At 28.0% G+C, this 23276-nt stretch overlaps 10 protein-coding genes across 10 annotated transcripts; 4 read left to right on the forward strand and 6 right to left on the reverse strand. All coding sequences in view use genetic code 12, as the record gives it.

Annotated features, from left to right (window-relative positions):
- Positions 1–2100: 2100 nt before the first annotated feature.
- KGF55_005542 (uncharacterized protein) lies at positions 2101–2997 on the reverse strand (the record flags this gene model as incomplete). The annotated part of the gene is made up of 1 exon (XM_051760566.1): positions 2101–2997. The coding sequence occupies one exon, from the start codon at positions 2995–2997 to the stop codon at positions 2101–2103; it is 897 nt and encodes a 298-aa protein (XP_051611711.1).
- Positions 2998–3913: 916 nt separating this feature from the next.
- KGF55_005543 (uncharacterized protein) lies at positions 3914–7972 on the reverse strand (the record flags this gene model as incomplete). The annotated part of the gene is made up of 1 exon (XM_051760567.1): positions 3914–7972. One exon carries the CDS (start codon positions 7970–7972, stop codon positions 3914–3916), a length of 4059 nt encoding a protein of 1352 aa, XP_051611712.1.
- A 128-nt stretch (positions 7973–8100) lies between these two features.
- Positions 8101–8531, forward strand: KGF55_005544 (uncharacterized protein; the record flags this gene model as incomplete). Its single annotated transcript, XM_051760568.1, has 2 exons — positions 8101–8111; positions 8174–8531. 2 exons carry the CDS (start codon positions 8101–8103, stop codon positions 8529–8531), a joined length of 369 nt encoding a protein of 122 aa, XP_051611713.1.
- A 21-nt stretch (positions 8532–8552) lies between these two features.
- On the reverse strand, positions 8553–9233 carry KGF55_005545 (Golgi transport complex subunit; the record flags this gene model as incomplete). Its single annotated transcript, XM_051760569.1, has 1 exon — positions 8553–9233. One exon carries the CDS (start codon positions 9231–9233, stop codon positions 8553–8555), a length of 681 nt encoding a protein of 226 aa, XP_051611714.1.
- Positions 9234–9490: 257 nt separating this feature from the next.
- Positions 9491–9715, forward strand: KGF55_005546 (uncharacterized protein; the record flags this gene model as incomplete). The annotated part of the gene is made up of 1 exon (XM_051760570.1): positions 9491–9715. The coding sequence occupies one exon, from the start codon at positions 9491–9493 to the stop codon at positions 9713–9715; it is 225 nt and encodes a 74-aa protein (XP_051611715.1).
- A 294-nt stretch (positions 9716–10009) lies between these two features.
- KGF55_005547 (uncharacterized protein) lies at positions 10010–12099 on the forward strand (the record flags this gene model as incomplete). The annotated part of the gene is made up of 2 exons (XM_051760572.1): positions 10010–10034; positions 10109–12099. The coding sequence occupies 2 exons, from the start codon at positions 10010–10012 to the stop codon at positions 12097–12099; spliced, it is 2016 nt and encodes a 671-aa protein (XP_051611716.1).
- A 149-nt stretch (positions 12100–12248) lies between these two features.
- On the reverse strand, positions 12249–14726 carry AFG3 (AAA family ATPase; the record flags this gene model as incomplete). The annotated part of the gene is made up of 1 exon (XM_051760573.1): positions 12249–14726. One exon carries the CDS (start codon positions 14724–14726, stop codon positions 12249–12251), a length of 2478 nt encoding a protein of 825 aa, XP_051611717.1.
- A 205-nt stretch (positions 14727–14931) lies between these two features.
- On the reverse strand, positions 14932–15666 carry KGF55_005549 (uncharacterized protein; the record flags this gene model as incomplete). The annotated part of the gene is made up of 1 exon (XM_051760574.1): positions 14932–15666. One exon carries the CDS (start codon positions 15664–15666, stop codon positions 14932–14934), a length of 735 nt encoding a protein of 244 aa, XP_051611718.1.
- A 368-nt stretch (positions 15667–16034) lies between these two features.
- KGF55_005550 (uncharacterized protein) lies at positions 16035–18395 on the reverse strand (the record flags this gene model as incomplete). The annotated part of the gene is made up of 1 exon (XM_051760575.1): positions 16035–18395. One exon carries the CDS (start codon positions 18393–18395, stop codon positions 16035–16037), a length of 2361 nt encoding a protein of 786 aa, XP_051611719.1.
- Positions 18396–19966: 1571 nt separating this feature from the next.
- Positions 19967–22024, forward strand: KGF55_005551 (uncharacterized protein; the record flags this gene model as incomplete). Its single annotated transcript, XM_051760576.1, has 1 exon — positions 19967–22024. The coding sequence occupies one exon, from the start codon at positions 19967–19969 to the stop codon at positions 22022–22024; it is 2058 nt and encodes a 685-aa protein (XP_051611720.1).
- Between the last annotated feature and the right edge of the window lie 1252 nt (positions 22025–23276).

Genomic DNA, 23276 nt, shown 5'->3' on the forward strand with positions numbered 1-23276 from the left:
CTTCTGATACAATCTTTATGTGGAGAACATACAACTCTCTCTCCAACTAGAGTTTAATATGGTCGGTTAATTTCTACTAATAACTCAGTAATAATTACTTTTTTTTTCTCACTCAAAAAATAAAGGTATAGTAATAGCACAGGGACCATCATTCATTTAGTCATTTAGATTAATAAAATAAAAATATATAATAAAGATGACATATTATATTTACATAATTTCATCATTTTCTAGTCACGAGAGAGAATAAATAAATAAAAAAGGTACTTCAACATACATATATTTTTCAAATTCAAACAACACTGCGGTCGAAGGCGTCCTACAATTTGTTGTTTGACCGTTCTGTAGGGTCCTTTCTTTTTGCAAGTATGTGTAAAATACTTTTGAATAATTTTATCTTATTGTTTTAAAGAAATTTGGGCTTAAAATTGACCTAAGATAATAATAATGTATTTATCGTAAATTTTAATTTCTTACTTACATGCTTAAATGCTTGTTTAATTAAGTATTTTACGTTTGCTTAAGAGGCAAAGTAAAATCTTAAAACCGTGATAAAGAAAATGAGTACATCCAAAATATTTACATCAACTTAATCTTTTTCTTCATCAATCGATAATGTAAAGATTAGACAGTTCAGCGAGGTCCATTCTATTAAACATATTAATTGGTCTTCCCTCTATTTTTTTTTTTAAACTTCAAAATGCAACAATCGGATATATGCAAGCTATAACACCTTTGTGTAACCAAACTCACTACAAGCTTTTGTGTTAGACTAGCGAGATTTCTATAAACTTTAAAATTCCGCTAATTATATTATTTCATTCAGATGTTTCAAATTTTAAAATAATTTTCAAATTTGAGCCATTAAGTTAGATCTTTTTTTGAGCCACTTACGCTCTTAGATTTAATGAGAATATTCCGTTGTAGTAGTTTATACATTGAATGAAGAGTACAAAACAAGATGTATAATGTTTTGAAACGAGGCGCAAGATATAACTTTGCATATTCGAATGATTGTTATACTCTCTAGGTATACATTTTTTATGTTTTGCAACCATTATCAAATGATTTTTGATAACATTGGTTTTAAATGATGATTTCATCAAATTACATCAACATTTTTATTTCCAAGACTTATTTCATTGTCAAAAAATGAGAGTTGAAATCTCATTCAAATAGAGATTATCTTCGCCACATTAATGAGTTAACAGATGAAAATTTCATCTTGTCATCATTCGACTTACTTCGCCTACCACAAGGGAATGCAAAGAAGTAGCAAAAAAAAAAGGTTTCGTCAACTTTAAAACATCGCCAAGTATTTATTTGATTTTTTTTTGCAACCATTTTTAGTTAAAAATTTGCCTCCATCACCTCCTTACCTGCTCAGTTCCTTATTATTGAACATGTCTTTTTTTTTATTTCAACTTGTTATCGTATCAGTCAAGGCTTAGAGTTGATTTTCACTAATCAGATTAGGTGGAAACCCCATGAAAAAGGAGTTGTAAATGTAATTTGACTTATTGATAAATCATTTGAAATTTGGCTCACGTTAATATCTAATCATATTGATCACGAGAGAATAACCAGCAAAAAATAGTTGAGTGTAAAATTTGAACAACAAACACCTCGAATACTCTAAATATACCTTGCCATGTTGATTTCAATTAAAAGATTCAAATAGATGTACCCAAAGGCTTATCATCTTGATCAAACAAATGAACATCTATATTTCACTCATTTTTCCTCCATTTAGTCGGAAACTTGGTTGTAGGAATTAAATTTTATTCAGGACCATTCCAACTTCGTTCTAAATATCTCGACCAGAATAGGACATATCATTACAGCCACTATTGTTTGTAGGGCTTCAAAATTGCTAAACTTGCCCATTTAGCCCAACGGTTAAGGCGTTAGCCTCCTAAGCTGAAGACTCCGGGTTCGAGTCCCGGAATGGGTTGGCAATTAAAATTTTTTAAAGTGAGAGAGAGAGAAAGTAGTTAAAACATTTTTCCATCAAAACTATTTTCTTTTTGCAACCATTCAAGAGTAGAAAGAATGATAAATTATGAACATGTGACTACTGTTGTATGATATATATTCTTCCTAATATTCATTTTCCCATATAATTTCATTCCCATTTCCATCTCTTATAGTACCTTTATTTTCATCACATTTTAAATAATCTCTTGTACCAACATCACAAACAATACGATTTGGATTAATTTCATTATTGTCTATAATTAATCTTGATTTATGCTTTATCCAAATCCTACTAATATCAACTTTATTTTTTAATTTATTAAAATTAATTAATCTAATTAATGGAGTAATCTTTATTAGTGATATATAACCAAATAATCTTGAAGCAAAATGAGTTGAATAACAAGCTAAAAAATAATCAAAATCTTTTTCTTTTGAATATTTTAATTTTGATCTTTCTTGTAAATTTATTGCAATTGATGAATCATTTAAATAATATAAAAAATAATAATAATATGCAAATGGATTTAATGAACCTTTAATACTTATTGATTCTCCTATTGTTGTCATAAATCTAGTTGATATTATAAATCTATGAGTTAATGCTATCCCCATTAATGGAGCATCTAATTCAAATGAATTACTTGATATACATGGTGATATAGGTATATAATTGAACTCTGATGAATCTATTGGTAAATTTTGAAAATTTATTTGAATTTCTAAATAATTTAATTCTTTCCTTTGGGAATTTTCAATTATTGATGAATATAAAATTTCATCTATTGGAACTATACTATTATTTGTTTCAATTATATATATTATTGATTTTGGATTATGATAAAATATTGATGATAATAAATTTTCATTTATCTCTTGCAATGATAATTGATAAATTGAAATCTCTGAATAATTTAATACTTTTTGATCTGGTTGATCTAGGTCAATGACGTCATTTGATGAGATTGTTAATACAGTGAATTGCAATATGATAAATATGGAGACTGCAATACATAACATGGTCTAAAATGGTCCTCTATTTCTCTTTAGTTGGTAATTGAAACGGTTGAAAAGTTCTTCTTATGTTTGAAACATGTCATAACAAAAATCATGATCTATGTTAAAGATTGCAAAATCTAAAACCCTTCATTTTGTGTAATCGAATCAAAGTTGGAGAGAAAAAATTAAGATCACGAAATTAAGCATATCAACCAACCATAATTCCAACCACAATTTCAATTGAAAGTCCAATGCTGCATCTTCTATCTCAATCAACACTAAATAATTTAAGAATTCTACTATTTATAACACTACTAATTACAACAATCTATCTAATTCCAACATTTATATCACCAGAATTATTAACATATTTACAAATAAATTTTAAAGTTAAATTAATATCAAAAAAATTTTGTATGATAAGACCAGAACAATGTAAAATTTATTTAAATTCAAAATATGGAGATCCAAAATTATTAAAAAGAATATATTTTTCAAAATTTGAATTAATTTATATTGTAAATAAATATATATTGGTAGTTGATGAAATTTTAATAAAGATTCTTGCTAATAAATATAGTCCAATATTATACGTATTCAAGGTTATTTCCAATTGGAAAGAAAAACAAGATGATAATAATAGTGTTGAAACATTTGAAGAAATTATCCACATAATTATAGGAATATCAAATACAGCAATTTATCATACAATTAGGGGAATGTTTGTTTCAAAAATGTATATGTTTTTTATGATGGGCTTAGTTTTAAGTATAATTGAACCATGGTATAAAATTGGTGGACCAATTTGGAATGTCTTAAGACGATCTTCTGTATTTTGAAGTATAGAGGAATAGAGTTTAAATAGGATAAGGTTAAATAGGACAATTAAAGATCAAATAGACTTTTTAATAAACTAATTAAACGATACATAAACATCTTAAAACCCAAAATTGAATGAACTCATATCTGGTTCTTCAAAAGCTTGAGCAGGTGGAGCATCTTTATTCAAAATATTTTTCATGAACGCATCATCATAATCTTTTTCTTCTTTAATTTTACCATTTCCATTAATTTCTTTACCCGTAGAATAATCAGGAAATGACCAATTTTTTAATAAATATAAAGCTAAATAATCACAACCCATTCTTGTATATATCATAGAAACTTTTATAACTGTTTCAAATTCTTCTATTGGATTTATCATTTTAGAACCTTTTAAATAATCAATTTTATGATTTCTTAATTCATTATATAATAATATTAATACTGGATCATCATTTAAAAATGATTGACTCTTGATCGACAACTGTAAATTTTTTAAATCTAAATTTGAAAAAATTTTCTGATTTTCTTCAATTATTGTAATTGGTGATTTAATTAATGATTGAATACTTAATTGTTTTTCACCAATTTGCCAAAATATCCAACTTGTAGTCCATCTATCACCATTTTCAATAGCTTTTGGTAATATAAATCTTTCAATTATATTAATTAAACATTCATCATATTGTTTGTTTATATTTAAACTACCACAATAAATTTTTGAAATTGCTATTGATAATGATATATCACCAATTTTATTTGCTATTATACTACAACAATCAAAAGGTTTATCACCTAATAAAAAAAAATAAGCTGCATCAAAATATCTATGTTTACCTAATAAAACGAAAGCATTTTTTAAAGCAGCTGATTTCCAACGATTTGTTGAAAAATCATTATTTAAAAATTTAATCATTTTGGTTTTATCTTGATGATTTACAATTTTCCATAATCCTAATAAAATTTGCTTTTTACGTAATGCTAAATAAAATAATGATACCAAGCCCGAAGGATCTTGAGATTCACTAAATTCATTTCTTGCAATTGATTCAATTAATTTAATTAATCTTGGAGTTTTAATCCAATATACTAATTTTGTTTTACGAACATTTTCCCAATATAATTTTTGTTTATAATTATCTTCAATACTATTTAATAATACTTCTTTATTATCTGAATGTAATGCCCAATTTATATCTCTCATTGATAAACTTTTTTGTTTTGTAGATAATTGAAATAATTTAAAACCAATCATAAATCTTATACCATTATCATCAATTGAAAATTTACCTAATTGTTGAACAATTAATATAACTGATATTAAAGTACTTTGTTGATGTCTAGTTAATAAAGGTAATGAAATTTTCATTAATTTATCAATTAATAATTTTGATAATTCATCATTAAATTTTGTAAATACATCAATTTTATAAGTTGATAATCTTCTTTTTCTTGTATAAGAACTCTTATCTAGTTCAATACCTAAATTCCATGTAATAATTTCATCAGTTCTTAATAATTGAAATAATTTTATTAAAATATCATGAACAATATTAATTTGACTCATAAATAATGCTTGAATTAAAAATTGAGGATGATATAAAGGTAAAGGACCATTTAATACTCTAACTAAATAAAAAATATCATAAACTTGTTCTTGATTATCAATTCTTGATTCTTCATTACTACTAGAGTTTTGATCATATCCACTCATTAATTGTCTTATAGTTGAATCAATAGTTTTTGAACCTAATTTAACCCATCTATCATCAATAAAAAATTGATTCCCACTTCCAATTACTAAATATCCATCATCAAACCATATTGAATCTCCAATTTCATGTGATGTAAAATCAGAAATATCTATTTTTTCAATTGCTGCATAAGTTGGAATATTATTAGTATAATCATAACGTAATTGAGTATATAATAAAACATGACGTTTAAATCCAATTGAATAAATTGCATTTGTTGTTGATTTAAAATTTGTTGTTGCATTTATAAATGTCCAATCTAAATCTTTAACTTCTTCTTCAAATGTTTCCTCATATTCTAATACTCCTTGATTTGTATCCCATATAGTTAATTTTTTACCTGTATCATCTAATATTGCTAATTTCCCAGTAACTGTTGATCCATTAATTCTTTTAGAATTTTTGATATTTGTTTGTAAAGAATATGTTGAAATCCATTTAAGTTCTTCATTGTTGTTATCAAAATCTAATGTATAACTTTCAAAATAACCAGATTCATCAATTACTGCAATTAAACTCTTTTCTGGTGAATTTAAAAATGCATCAACTCTAACAATTTGAAAAATCTCAGTATCTTGAGGTAAACTTGAAATTTTTTGTTCTTCAAATGTGATATCTTTTATTTTCTTATTCTCATACTTCAATATAAGTTTCCATGATTTAATTTCGTCCTTTGAATAAATAGCAACAACACAATATTGTTTGATATTAGGATCATCATTTGGCCATTCAGTTAAAACAAATACTTTAGGAACAATTGAACAATCAACTTTTTCAATCAAATCAGCAGGTAAATCATCATTAACATTACCATCACAATTCCAAAGAGATATATTACCAATTTTTTCAGATACAATAACTAAATGTCTCCTTTTATTTCCAATAGGTGGTTCAATATCATTTATTATAGCAGAATCCCAAATTTGATTATTTTCTCCAACATTAATTTGAAATCTTTTTGTTATTGAAATTATACCATATTCTAAAATAATTGGTTCCCATATGAAATTATATTGACCAAAATTTGATATGGATAATAATACATTATCAGTTGAATATAATGAATTTGATCTAACTAATTTTCTAATTGATTTATTATGACCTTGAAACTTATTAAATAATGTTATACCTGATTCCCCGGGTAATTTTTTAAAATTTATTATTTCATATCTTAAAGTATTTTTAATTCTATCATGAATTAAAAATGAAAGTGCCTGCACTTTTGGTAATTTACAAATTTTTTTAAAAATTATTGGATTTAAATAATTTGTTATAAATTCTTCACTTTGAATATATTCTATTGTTAAATCATGATTACATCGTAGATTCAAATATGGTAATATTTCAAATTGAAATTCTTTTATTAATTTAAATTTAATATTATTTGGTGGTGTTTGTGATATATTAGTGATTGTAAATAATTGAATTTTACCATTTTTTGAAATTGTATATAATAAATCCAAATCATTGAGATTTAATCCTTCAAATAGTTTGTTGTTGTTATTTCTTAGTATTGGTATTAGGGTATCTTGTAAATAATAATTTTCAATTATTAGTATATTTTCCACATTTTCTAGTTTTAAAGTTGCCCAATCACTTATATGATTATGACCATTAGTTTCATAAGAAGCCCATACTTTGAACTCATTATTTGTAAACGAATAAATCACTTCACTTTCATCAATTGAATTTATATAACTTCGTATCTTTTTAATATTAGCCATTGAACTATCTATTGCCTTTTGTTGTAATTGTTTATTATTTGATTTCTTTCTCCATTGAAATTCTTTAATATAACTTGAATGCAGTAGATAACTTACTTCAAATAAAGTATTTTCATCTCCATAACTTATTCTTGTCCATACTTTTATTAATCTATCATAACATCCACTTGTAGTTAAAATTAATTTTGAATTTGGTGTTATACATATTTTAGTTACTGGGTTTGGTTGTTTATATTCCCATCGTTTATATACATGTATTTCTCCAAATTCTTCATAAATGTGATAAAGGAACAAATCATCTTCACATCCAATTACTAATTCATCCTCCTCGATCGCCCATTCAAGACAATTTATCTTAGATGTTACATTAAATTGATAAATTTCAACCCATTTCGGTATTTTCATATATTCTGCAATTGGTTTGAAAATAATTAATTTACAATCATAAGCAATTGTTATAAATCCATTCTTTGAATTAATACCAATAGCATAAAGATCTTTTTCCAAATAAATAGTTTGTAAATTTTTATCAATACTTATTACTTTATCACCATTTTGAGAAATTGTTAATTTTGCAGTTAAAATTATTAAATTATTACCTGAACCATAAGCTACTATATGATGATCTTTCCAAGTTGCTTCTATGGCTGAGCTTGAGCTTTTGTTGACCTCACCAGGAACAAATGTTATAGTCATATAACCCTTGACTTATCTTGGTTGTAAATTTGAACTATGAATTGATTTAATATGAACCGTTTTAAATTTATGCGAGTTTTATTTTTCAAAACATTCGATTTGAATTCATTACATCATTTTGAATATCAATGGGTGCAAGGTATGTTAAAGTCAAGATTAATAACATAAGCTCAAACTTTTACTAACAGTTACATCCTCCAGTTGCAAAGATCAAAAATTAGCTTTAGCAATATGTCTACAGAGATCACCATGTGTACTAATACAACGTAATACACCAAAAGAATGTTTAACAAATCCAAATTTAAAAAAAGAATTACCTGAATTATGTAAAGCATATTTTAGAGCATTTATGGATTGTAAAACAGGACTGATTGATATGAGAAAAAGAATGAAAGGTAATGCTCCTTTATCAACAGGAAAATTTGATGAAACTTATGAAAATTTATCAACTGGTCATTTTGATGCAAAAGAAGAAATTAGAAAATTAAATGTTATGAATAAAAATTTATCAAAACAACAACAAATACAGGAGGAAAAGGAGATTGAAAGAATAAGTTGATCCATTCATTCATTCATTCATTTATTGTTCATTAATTAATTTATTTATAAACTTCTTAAAAACTGGATTAAAATGATTTAAATTTTGAAATAAATTTGACATTTCAATCATATTTTTAATATAATTTTGTACAGAAGGATCATTTTTATTTCTTTTAATTTGTTCAAAAGTTTCATCAAGTAAAATTTCAAATTCATCAATTGTATATAGTCTTTTATCATCATTTAATGTTATTGTTTCTAAAATTTTTATAACTTTTAATAAATTTGTCTTGATTAATTTTAATTTTATAAGTGTTTGAACTGCTTCATTATCTTCATTTATTTCTAATTTTTCATTTATTGAAGTTAATTCATTTTGTAATGAAATTATTGAATTATTTAATAAACTTGTATAATATTGTAATCTTGAAGTACCTTCTTGATTTGAATTTATAATTGAACTTGCATTTTCTAATTGATTTAGTTTCAGTTTTAATTCATTATTTGCAATATCATTAACATAATAATCAAAATGTATTATTAATTGATTTATTGTATGAGATAGACTTGATAATGACTTTTTGGAATATGCTGACATTGGAGTTGCTGAAGTCTTTTGTTGTGTAATTGTTGATACTAGGTGATCAATGTATGTGGTAGGGTTGAATTCATCGTCAAAAAACATAGACATAGAGTCTTCAATGGTTTTGTTCGTCGTCATTGTTGGTTGGGTTGTCAATAAACTTAACTAGCGAGATTAATTTTATTTTGTTGCAAATACGAATTGGTACTTTATTTTACAACCATAGTTTCATACACATCAAACTTATAACATATATATTGCTCGGTCATTGTCGTACATTCTTAGCTAATTGTGTTGATTACAACAGTGCTTGATCGAACTTGGCTTGAATCCTTTAATTTGATCGTTTTGTTTACTTTTCAATAGTCACCTTCCTTCAATTCGATCCTTCCCAAATGCAACCAAATAATAGCCATAATGACAACATAGAAGACGATGATGAACCAGATGAATGGGATAAGAGAATACTAAAGACAGGTTGTCATCAAGAAAATTTGAATTTACAATTATGTCATGCTGATACTGGTGATTGGAGGAAATGTTTAAAGGAAATGCAAGCTTTCAAGAAATGTTGGGGTCAAAATAAGAATAATGAAAGGACTTCAACAGTGGATAACTGATTGAGAAAACTCATAACTTCATGTATATAGACACTATTCCTGTCGTTGCAAATTCATTTATGTACATATTTTATTAAATTTTTGAACTTTTCTTCCAGGTAACGATGTTGACTACACTTTATGATCTCTCAGTTGTAATATTGTGCACATCGATCACATACTTGTGTGCTTGATGTTGTACTCGTGTTTGAAACGCGTCTAATAATCATCAAGATTAAACCAAATTAATTTTGAAAAAATACATCTTTCAAACTGTATACAACAACTTATTCAATATAAATACATATATTACACATGATTTCATGTCTCGAAGTAATCCGTATGGAGTAGAAGGTGAACCACTACGAATGAATAAGCCGAGCCAACCCTTGAAACTAACACTTCATCCACCAGGTTTTAATTCCAATTTGTTAACCAACAATACTAAACATCAAGCTGTGAATAAAAATGAAAAGCACTATAGTGAATCAAACAGAACTTTGTCTCACCAATTTAATGGTCTCATAACTGAAAAAGAACCCGATCAATTTAATGTAAAAGTCGAGGACCTAAAGCTGGAGTCTATCAAGAAGTTGAAGAATAATTGGAGTAAAATAATTGATAAATACTCAAAAATCAAAGATGAATATGAAAGTGATGAGATTGATATTATTACAGGTAAAATCATAACAGACAATGGTCATTTAAAAAATTTGGACAATTTAGATAAAAACAATATCAAGAATGTAAATATATGGAGAGAAGATTATGAAAAAGAAGAATTAAGAATAAGAGCAAGAGATTGGAGAGGGAAAGTTAAAAGGGAACAGATGTTAAATAAAAGTTTGAAATTGGATTTACAACATCATTCTTCAGATCTTGACAGTGCATTTTTAAATGGGGATAATTTTAAAGATAATTCACCAACAAAAGGATCAATCCCTACAACATTTCACACTAAAGAAGAATCTCCAACTAAGAAAAGAAGAGTTTATATCATGAAAGAGGATGACGATCAGCTGGCTGAAGAAGAATCCGAATCAGATTTTGAAAGTTCGAATGATTCCTATTCTGTTGGAGAAGACGAAGAGGAGGAATCTGATGATATCTCCACAACTTGTGACAAGAGTCAAGAGTTTTTCGAGGATAAAGCTATCAGAAAAAGAGAACAATTTGGAAGACCAAAACGAGCTAAGTCCGAGGATATTCTAGATTTATGTAAGACTTCCCAGCTACGACCGATCAAATTTCAAAATGAATCCACAAAAAGCTCACCCATAAAGAAGAATAATATTAAATTTGAGGACGGACTTTTACCTATCAAAGCTGGTCTTGAAAGAAAATCATCTCCTACTAAAAAATCAAGAGAGTCATCTCCTATGAAAAAACAAAGAGAATCATCACCATTAGAATTTGAAGAACTTCAGTTTCTTAGTCAATCACTGCCTAAACCAGCCGTCAAAACTACCATTCTTGATTCAGATATAAAATTAAGTGAAAGTCCAATCGAAAATTTCAAATCAAAATCTAATACTTATTCAAGTTCTGCTTCTCCAGATGTGGAAGATCAATTTTGTACAATTGATGAAGTTGAATTCCTAAATTTTAATAAGTCAAAAAAACCTCAACTTTATACTTGTTGTTTCGAAATGTGTGATTTTAAATCAAAAAGAAAAAGCTCATATAAGACCCATTTACTCAATGATCATTCCAATGCGTTAAGCAAAATGGGGTACCCTATAGAATTCAAATCAGCCGAAGATAAGTGTTCCTCAAAATTGGTGAATAACACTTCCTTAAATGAAATCTTTCCATTAAAATATAAATTACCCAAAACTTTCAAGTTTTTGAAATGCAACGAAACAACCGACAATAATGAAGTGTGTCAGTACTTTTGCAATAACGACTACGATTTGGAAAACCATAAAACAAAAGGTGATTGTTATTATGGGAAGATACTACTATTTTGTCCTATTTTGGGTTGTGGATATTTAACAGATGGAGGATTTGAAGAATGGCGAGACCATTTATTTCAAGCAAAACATTTGGAATATGACGAAGAAAAAGATGAAAAAGAAGAAGAAGCAGAAGGTTCTAGCCTTAATCCCATAGAAATCGACCAGGAAGATGAAATCATGTCATCACCATTTCACAAAACTTCACCTGAATTGCCTGATTTAGATAAGCAACATATAACTTCACTTAAACCAATTTCGGACATACCAGAATCTCCTCCAACTTTTCTGAATACTTCCAAAGTGAGAATCAATAGAAGGATCGTGTCAATAGAAACTCCAAATTTTTCAGATCAGGTTGATCATGATTCTTCAAATCTTAAGACCATGAACAATTCTTATCAAGACTATGATGAAGGGTATGATTCAATTTACGAATTATTCCAGTAAACGAAATTTTAATCTCATTCTAAATGTATGTATATAATATGTATATTTTAAATTAATACCCTTAATTACTATTTACAAAAATGCTTTATTATATTATATATCACATAAAACGTCATTATCATAACATTAATCTACTTTGAAAAGATTCTTTAAGCCACTTCAGCAGGTGGAATATCTTTACCACCATCGTCTTCTTTTTTATTTTCTTCTTTTGATTTTGGTTTGCCTTTAAATGCATCTTTACCTTTAACATATTTATCAAATGCATCATTTCTTTCTAAAAATGGTCTTTCTCCACAAATTCTAATCATATCTTCTCTAGTTAAAACTTCCTTTTTAAATAATTCTTGAGCTATTTTATCAACTAAATCTAATTTTGAAGTTAATAATTTTTTACATTCAACATAAGCTTCATCAATTAATCTTTTAACTTCTTGATCTATTATTCTTGCTGTATCTTCTGAATAATTATTATGTACTTTAAAACCAGAATCATTACTTTGATCATAACAAATTTGACCTAATTTTGGAGACATACCTAAATTAAGAATCATTTGTTGAGCCATTTGTGTTATCTTTTTAAAATCATCAGAAGCTCCACTTGTAACAGTATCGAAATGCAATTCTTCAGATACTCTACCTCCTAAAGTCATAATCATTCTATGTTTAAATTGTTCTTGTGAAGTTAAATATTGATCTTTTGGTAAATATTGAGCATAACCTAATGCACCTTGTCCACGAGGTATAATAGATACTTTAACTAATGGATCAGCAAATTCTAAAAACCAACCACAAATAGCATGACCTGCTTCATGATATGCAACAGTTTTTTTCTCTTCTGGTGATAAAATTTTTGATTTTTTCTCTAATCCTGCAACAACTCTTTCAATTGCTTGTTCAAAATGATGAACATCTACAGCTTCAGCATTTTCTCTAGCTGCTATTAAAGCACCTTCATTACAACAATTTGCAATATCAGCACCTGCAAATCCTGGAGTTAATGCACCTAATCTACCTGCTAATTGTTCTATTGAATTATTTTTTAATTGTTGAAATTTTGCAAAATCAATATCTTTTTGTTTTATATCTATTTCTTCAACACATTGTAATTTTATTTTTGATAAATGTACTTTAAATATTTCTTTTCTTCCTTCAACATCAGGTACATCAATTGAAATATGTCTATCAAATCTACCAGGTCTTAATAATGCTTTATCTAAAATATCAGGTCTATTTGTACCAGCTAACACAACAACATGATCAGTTGTATCAAATCCATCCATTTCAACTAATAATTGATTTAAAGTATTTTCTCTTTCATCATTACCTCCCATTCTACCATTACCTCTTTCTTTACCAATTGCATCAATTTCATCAACAAAAATAATAGCAGGAGCCATATCTCTTGCAGTTTTAAATAAATCTCTAACTCTTGAAGCACCAACACCAACAAACATTTCAACAAATTCAGAACCACTAACAGATAAAAATGGAACACCTGCTTCACCTGCTGTTGCTTTTGCTAATAAAGTTTTACCAGTTCCTGGAGGACCACTTAATATAGCACCTCTTGGAATTTTTGCACCTAATTTTTCATATTTTTGAGGATCTTGTAAAAATTTAACAAATTCCATAATTTCTTCTTTTGATTCTTCACATCCTGCAACATCTTTAAATTTTATTTTAACTTCAGTTTCTTGATTAAATAATTTAGCTTTTGATTTACCAATTTTGAAAATTCCACCTGGTCCACCAGCACCACCAGCACCACCTCCTTGATTACCAGGCATTCTTCTCATTGTTAAATAATATAATCCACCAATTAATAAAACAGTTGGTAAAATAGGTAAAATATAATTCATCCATGATCCTTTATCTTCATATACTATTGGTATCCTTTCATTAATTGGAATTTGCAAACGATCTTGTACTTTATTCATTTCATCTTCAAAATATTCAATTGATCCAATAGTAAACATAACAGCTGGAGTTCCATCTGATTTATTAAAAGTATTTGAACTTGCAGCACCTGGTATTAATTGTGCTTCAACAACATATTTATTTATAACCGTTAATTTTTTAACTAAACCCTTTTCCAAATAATTCGTTATAAAACTTTGCATAGATAATTCTTGTTGATTTTTTTCATCTTTAAAAGTTGATAGTACATAAAGCCAAATTAATAATGAAGAACTTGTTATAAATAATATATTTATAATTTGTTTCCATTCAATTTTATATATTTTAAAATCTTTTGGTTGAATTCCTGGATGTTTTTTCATGAATTTTTTCTTTAATTCTTCACGTATTTTATCTTCTTCTTCATCTTTTGGTTTATTTTTGGGATCTTCATTCTTTTTGGTATAATTTCTTTCATTTAGTTTCGCTTCATATTCTTCTCTAGCTTTTTTATCAATGTCATTATTGTCGTTGTCTTTATCTTTATCATCTTTTGGTTGATTTTGTTTGTTGAAATTGATGAAAGATTGATGAAATGAGTGGCGCGATATACTTGAAAATGACCTTATATGTGGCAGTATTAATGATGTTCGTGATATGTATCTAGTTCTAAGTTGTGATCTTATGGACCCACTTAGGAGTCTCAACGATATTTGACTATTTAGCATGTCATGTATATACAATTATTCAATTTATGTGTGATATGTATGATGATAAATGTTTGAGTCGGAATTTATTTGAAAAAATGAGAATGAAAATCAAACATTAAAACAACTAACAACTACTACCAAATGATTTTTTGCAACCTAAATATGAATGACTTGTTATATCGTGATCATAAGGGTGCTATCGACTAAATTTGATTTCATTGCTTTAATTGTGTTTATTGGGTTCAAATTTAACGGTATCAGCTCCTTCTTTATTTTCTTTGACATCATGATTTGTATCATCCTTATTATTGTCCTTAAATCTAAAATGGCCAAATCTAATTGTTCTATCTTTGTCATGACTATGGTTTAATCGATGAAACTTAGCCCTAAATGTATCAAATTTAGTTTTAGAAGTTTCAAACTTATTCTTTATATGATCTAATTTTTGCTTATAGGTTTGATTTTTCAAGTCAGTTTTGAGTTTACTCATACTAAAAAATTTATTTGATGTTTTGTTTGGGACCGTTAAATTCTCATGTATAGTTGGGTCAATGAATGAATGATCATAAAATTTATTATTTGAATCATCAATTTCTTTAGTAGTGGCGGTGGTGGTTGTAAAAAAGTGTACATTTCGTTGATTATTTGCATGATTTTCATTAATATTAATTGTATAAAATTTTGAATCAGGACGACTATGAAATTTTGGAGCTTCACCAGGACTAATATTTAACAAATTAGTGTTTTCCTTTAGCGGAGGCTTATCACTTTTTAGTTTATCATTTTGAGAATTTGAAGTTGAGATTTTTGCAGTTGTATTGATAGTACTATATTTACTTGAAGAATCTGAAGTATTTACAAATTGAGCAGATGGTTTGCTAGCTTTTGTTTTCAAATATTTTTCTTCAATTTCCTTGTTTTTCACTTCTATCTGTTTGTTATATAAGTCAATTAACATCGTCACCTAGAGAGATGCTTGAATTAAATTTTTGAGTTGTTTGGTATGATCAATTTGGTTGCAAAAAAAAAAATGGAATTGATGCGCAAAATTGAATTCATAATAAACAGTCAGTTAAACCGATAGAACTATCATCTCCATCAGAGAAACCAAATTTACACATTGAATCATCTAGTTTATAAGCTACCTAAAGAATTAGGAAAAGACGACATTTCGAGAACATAAAGATCCACTACAAGACAAACTAAACTGGCTCTACACCAAGAAATTCAACCGAAAAAAAAAAAATCAACATAAATTCAAATATTAATAAATTGTATCTAATTAGTTATTAAAAAAGTAAAATATAATAGTTAATTAATTATTAATTAATGTTCTTTTCTAGTCTTTACAAATTCATCCCAACAAGTTTCACAAATTTTCATAAATTTTTCTTTTTGATAAGATAAATCAATTTCTTTATTTTTATCCAATTCTACTGATTCTTCTTTTTTATCTTTATCTTTTTCTTTATCTTTTTCTTCCTTTTTATCTTTATCTTTTTCTTTCTCTTTCTCTTTATCTTCAGTTTTAGTACTTGGTCTACCTCTTTTCCTTTTTGGTTCTTCATCAATTTTTATAATTTCTTCATCTGTCTTATCATCCTTTTTATCATTACCTTTTGTATCTTCTTCTTTTTTACCATTTTTTTCATCCTCCTTATCTTTCTTCTCATATATTCTAAAATTAAATACATTTTCATTCATAAAATTTACACTACCAAATATTTCTCCACTTTTTAATGGTGATTGAGAATCAGGAACTTGTTGTAATTGAAAAGTTTGTGAAGATGAAATATTACCATTATTAAAAGTATTTGGTGGTGGTGGTGGTCCATATGATGATGATGGTGCTATAGGTATACTATATGGTTGTGGTGGATATGGTTTTTGATTTGGATCAATTTGTCCTTGAGGTGGTAAAGGTTGTCTATAGTACTGTGTTTGTGGTGGTGGATATACTGATACATATTGAGGTACAGGTTGATTCGAATTTTCATCATTTTCTAATATAATATTTTTTTGACCATTTGTAAAAAATTCACGTCTTGTTGAAGGTGGTTGAGAATTTAATGGAGCAGCTCTATGATGATTATCATTAAAAACATCAGTTACCGCACTTTTTTGATTTGATAATGATGCTTTTATTGATTCTTGTTGTTGTTGATATTGTATATTTGCTTGTGATTGAGATGATGAAGTTGGTGTTAATGTAAATGGAACTGCTGAAGTTGATTTGCTACCATGAGTTCTAAATCTTGGTGGTACACCTGATCTTGTAACTGGTTTTAAAGGATTATAATTTGATGGTGGTGGAGGTGAAGATTGATTTCCATAAGTATAGGATTGATGTTGAGGAAGTTGAGGTGGTAAAGGTGTTATACCGTTAGGTGGTAAACCATTTCGATTACTCTTTAATGATGGAATAATAGAACCAATATTTGGTAATGATGAGGATGATGTAGATGAAAAACTATTACTGAATTGAGGAACTGTTATAGAAGCTTGAGGAGGTGGTGGTGGTCCAGGTGCAGGAGGAGCTTGAGATAGTTGTCTCTTTTTACCTCTAAAATCAGGTGCAATAGTTCTTATTGGAGCAGATAGTATTGAAGGTGAACTTATAGGTATTGAATTAGTTGATGGATCAATTGTTAAAGGTTGTGGTATATTATTTCTTTTCATTTTTTTATTTTTAAATTCAGATAATCTTGTTAATTCAGTATCATCAGCAGCATAAGTTGGAGATTCATCTTCTATAACTATTGGCTTTTGAGGAGAATTAGGAGGTTGTTCTTCATTGATTCCCTTTGGTGGATTTTCCTTTTGTGGATTTTCTTTTGGAGGATTTGCAATTAATATAACTCCATCACTATGTTTATTTTTACGAATTGTTTCAAGAATAAATTTTTGATCTGAATTTAAATTTGCAGAATTTGGATCATTACCAGTTACTGCAGCAGTTGTTATAACTGATAATGTTGGTTCAACTTGTCTACTATTTAAATCTTTACCATTTCTTAAAGCAATTAAATTTCTTTGTTGTTGATGAATTTTATGAGATAATTTAACAGTTGATTTCATTTCATCATTTAATGATATTAAACCTGGACTAACAATTCTTAAAGCTAAATCTGCATTATTGGTACCATTTAAATTTAAAGTAACTGGTTTATGACGTTTTGGTGGTGGGAAAGTATGACTTGTTAAAGAATCCGATGTTGGTTTTGAACTAGTTTCATGATCAGAAGAAGAATAATGTCCAGTATCTTTTCTTTTATTAATTGTTGATGAAGTAACATCTTGTAAATGAGGTGGTGGAGGATGATGAATTTGTGGATTATAAGCATGTGGATGTTGTTGATGTGGAGGAGGATAAGGAGGTTGATGAGGAGGACGATGAGAAGGATGAGGTTGATGATGACTTATACTTGGTAAATGAGGATGTGATTGTTGTGGAGGTGAATGAGATGGTTGAGTTAATTGATGATGTGAAGGTAAAGTTTGTGGTTGATTATCTCTAATTTGTATAGATGGTAATCTTGGATGTGATGAATTTGAATTATTTTGTATATCATGATTCCTAATTGATGGTAATTTTTGATATTGATTTGGTGGAGATGAAGATGAAGATGTTGTTAATTTATTAATTTTTGGTAATTTTGGTGGGGTATCATTTGATATTTGCAGCATTTTTTTGATATTTCCAAGTTCTTTGATTTACTAAATGGTGAAAGCTTTGAATCTTTACTTTAGTATTTGGTTTAATACTCTTTTCGTTGATTGATTAATTATTTTAATTTAGTTGGTTGTAAATTTCCAAATTTCAAATCCTTATGAAAAGATAATAAACAATTAATAATTGACTCTGTAACGTTTTTTTTTCACCGAATTTCCAAACCCTTGTATCAGTTGTTGGCAGTACAGATAAATAAAAGGTACTCTGTCTTTCGTATCCTGTTACTAGATGATTGACTATTGGTGTGAACTGATGAAAATTGTAGAAATTTTAAATGATCAACTCTAATTAAATTTTGATAATAATAATTATTAATTTTTTTTTTTTTCTTTGTTGGTTTAAAAGAGAGTAAATTTTGATTTAAATTTTAACACAGGAATATAAATTATTAGTTGTACAATATTTAATTTCAAGATGGAAGAGTAAATTAACTAAAATTGTAATCTACAACACTTCTGATGCTCCACCTTAATTAATCTTATAGCTCACTTAGGACAAAGTATTGTTAATTTTGATAATTTTCAACATGTCAACTAGACTATTTATTATTTATTTATTATGGGTAGTGTAAAGATGTTCAAATATTAATTATTACTAAAATTCCCTCATGAAATTTTGTTAATTAATTTTTGTATTATCTTATTGTTTTTTTATATACTATGTATTATGTAATAAATGGATTGTATATTACATAATACATTACATAATATATTTAAATTCTGAAACACAAATAATTTTTTCTTAGTAAATTCAAGGTACAAAAAATACTCAAATTGGTAGTAAATTACGATTATTAGAAATCAATTGGTAGTCACTATATATAAGCTTAAGTTGTATACTACTAATCATTGATAATGATAGAAAGAAAGACTGATTATTCAAAAATGTCCAGTGTTAGGTATCCTTCACAGTTTTCGATGAAATATTTGTAACGAGCTCCACAGTGATGGAATTTTAAAGGAGTAAAGTTCAATTGATTTTTGTTAATAGCACCTGATTTCGACCTTATATGCTGAACTGACTAGATAACTTCTAGATCCACAAAATAAGCGCATAAAGAAATCGATGAAACTTTTCAACTATTAATTGGAAAATATCAATCAACCTAGGAGTAAAAAAACCTCTACTGAAAAGATTTTGGGTAGGTATATTGATATTTCTACTAATAAATTAGTATTTAACTTTTGAGTATGTATGAGCTATAGTGAACAGTTCAGATTTGAACTGTTCACAAATCAATATTTTGAGCCTGACGCAGAACGTTTGACACATAATCTTTATCTCAAATATTGAAAAATCCCTGATAAATAAACTTATTAACTAACTAAAACGAATGGAATGGATCGATGAAACAAAGTCTATAAACATTATCAACAAAATTGTAATGTAAAACAACCTCGACTAAATCCAAGTGGTAGCATTTAAATTGACCAAAAGCGGGAGTACACATACATTTTTTTCCCTCTATAATAATTAAGCCAGTGTACATATTATACAACCACAAATAAGTTAAACGCTAAATCCAATGTCTGATTTTATTCATCCTAAAGGTGACAACTTTTCACCACCAGATCCTGTATTTCCTAAATCATCAGTGGTTGAAGGAGACGAAAATGAAACTGAATTCAATAGATATCTATCACATCTTTATTTGTGGTCAAATGTTCCGAACAATTTACCTTCATTAAATCTGAAGACTTTTAGAACTTACAAAAGCATATTAGTAATGACCTCGATTTTAAAATCATTACCGATTCAAGATCATATTCCTATTTTGTATCGTGTTGGTTCAAGATATGATAACTACGAGGAGATGTTGCATCAACTAAAGGAAACATTTAAACATCGTTATTTGATCAAAGGGGCATTGCCATTGATTGATACAACTGAAGAAATGAGAGAATTATTAGTTACTTCAACGAAATCTGATGGACAGATGATCGTTAATCCAAACCAGGGTTTTGATTTTGATGGAGTAATTTATAGAGTGGTTGAGATGTTATGTGCATATGTAAATCACGAAGACGTATCATCATTGTCACTTAGTGAGTTGAGCAGTAACGAGGGCTACGGGTCGATAATTCCAGCACATGTATTGAACAAGAATATGTCAGAGGGCGTTGTGGATGTTTATCTTGCAAATGGTGCTATGAAAGGTTTGACATTTGGTGGATACCAGTTGTTCATTGCAATATGTAGATCCTTGGGATCAAATGTTTATGCTCATGGTATGCCTACCGATGATGAAGACAATTACGAGACTATAAATCAGGAAGGTGGCATTTTTGCTCAATCTTTATGGGCAATATTGGACTATATGTCTAATTTATATTTAGACGCTAACTCATTTGATAGATTCTGTTTAATCTTATTAGCTGGATTACACAGTTCTACAACTGTTGTTGCTCATACAGATGAGGGAGGTTTGACAAGAGATATTTTTAGAGCAATGAGGAGAAGCATTGCAAAACCTTCAGGGTATGTTGTAGGAATAAATTTGAGTTCAAACTTGTTAGCTTACCCGCTATATGGAACACGCAGTAACATATGTTGTTTCCTTGATTCATTAGCTTTAGCGAGTGCAGCAATGGTATACCCTGCGGATATTGGTGGTATAAAAGATAATGCTTGGTTTCCAACTGTTAGCTCAACTGTTCCTGAGGCGTATTCGAGCCGGTATAAATTTGGGGATATCAAAATAGTCAATGATACTCAGCAAAGGCTAATGATTCATAAGAATAACTTGAGAACACCATATATTAGGATGATGCGTAACTTAGTTAGAATGTTCACTAGATATTTAGGGAAAGAGACATCAATGAAAAATTGGTTGGAGAGATTTGTGTCAAATGCTTATGAAGATTCAAAATGGAAGGTAGAACACTATAATATGGAAGTGGTTGCACCGTGGTATTGGGTTGAACCAACTACAATTCTAAACCCTGAGTCCATTATATTACCTGTTGGTAAAAAAATGAATCATGTCATATATTCAACATATGATGGTGGTAGTTGTTCTATACCAGGATTTGAAGATACAGTTAGTAAAGTAACAACTTGGTCAACTAATTATAGAATAAATTTGAGACTTACATCATTAAGAAAGAACCCAGCTTTATTTTTAGATGGTATGAGCGCAGGGGATGAGTCTGGAGTTTATTTTGGTTCAATCTTTAAGGGTGCAGCTGTTTTACCGGGAGCTCTGTTAAAACTATTCAGTGATGAAATTTTCGAAAAGGGTAAATCAAATGTAATCCCATTTAAATCAGCTTTCTGGGCAAAAGGTGATAATGGAATACCACCACCAGCAGAGTTTAATTATTTGGGTGGTATTATATCTATAGATTACGCACCCATAGATTATGGCATACCGAATAGATTTGAGGGTTTAAGAGTAGCAAAAATTAGAGATTTTCATGATATAAGATCAAATATTTTAACAGTGGGTTGCAGACCGGCATTTCAAAGTATTGATCAGTTAGGTGAAGAAAATACAAATGTTGCTAGACATTCAAATGAAGCATCGCTGATTTTGAAGTGTCTCACGTGTCCTCCGAAGGAAGTTGAAACAGCGCTATGCTGATATGTGAATATGTCTTTGAAAGATAGGAAATTTGAGTTAAATTTACAAAATTAATTAGAAATACTAAAGATAGTAATCAAATATAAACAATATAATTGGAAGAATAATAATAATAATCTTATACCAGACCGAGGAGAATGAGGAAGTTTAATTACCTTTACTTGATCAAGCGTTAAGGATAAATCAAGGCATATGCTATTTGACTAATGGCAATATTAGGTAAAAAAGATAAACCAGATCTTACCAATAAGTAAAATAATGGGATTAATAAAAAAGAAAATCCCACCTAAAACACGAATATAACAGATATTGAAATTGATAACCTATATACTTCTAAATGATGGCCATAAAGTTGATTTATTTCTATAGATGATTTGTGTTGTGTTATGATTGTTAGTAAATGGCTTTGAGACCTTGATTGATGTGATATAATAATGTTTCAATTTACTCTTGATCTATTGAATTAATGCTTTATAATAATCTAACTCCACAGATATCGAATGCTTCATTAAATAATTGAATCACTACAAGAAATTTCTCTGTAGTTCTATTTTAAAAAGTATTCGTCATCTGTGGTATCAAATGTTTATAAAGCATTCAATTTGTTATACTTTGTGAACCTTTTATCTTGTTAAAAAGTATATTAACAGCATCGATTATATTTCTTTCCTTTAGAAATCCCATTCGTGAGTAATTCAATTATTTTTGAAACTAAAGGTTGTAATTTTTGTTCAAAAAAAAAACTCACGATGAAAAGATAAATCTAAACAAATACAGAATAGATGGATCATATCAAACTTTTGATCCATTGATTTGATACTTGTTTAGTTTTATTTTCTTCGGGATGAGTTTAATTATGATTTATTGCAGGGATAGTAGTAATTGTCCTAATTCCGTGAGTTGATTTCCAACTTGTGTCAAAGTATCTCCTAATAGTTCCAACAAGGGTTTTAATGCATGATATTTTATACCATCTGATCCTGCTTTTGTATGTTTTTGTAATGATTCCCAATTCTTTCTAAGTTCATGAATTGTGGATTGAATTTCTAATGTTGTTAGTGACATTCAAAATAAAATCTTAAGTAAGGAAGTGGTTGAGCTTTGAAAAAAAAATTGATATTTATACACTACTGATTAAATTGAATATGACACAAAATTATCTATAATTATTTATCAAGTTAAGTAAGTTGACTAAAATTAAATACGCGTAATAATTTATTGTTTGAATAAAAAATAATAAATCATTTGAATA

The sequence above is a fragment of the Candida pseudojiufengensis genome, assembly GCF_024610245.1.
Source record: "Candida pseudojiufengensis strain CBS 10847 chromosome Unknown scaffold23, whole genome shotgun sequence".
Taxonomy (NCBI): domain Eukaryota; kingdom Fungi; phylum Ascomycota; class Pichiomycetes; order Serinales; family Debaryomycetaceae; genus Lodderomyces; species Lodderomyces pseudojiufengensis.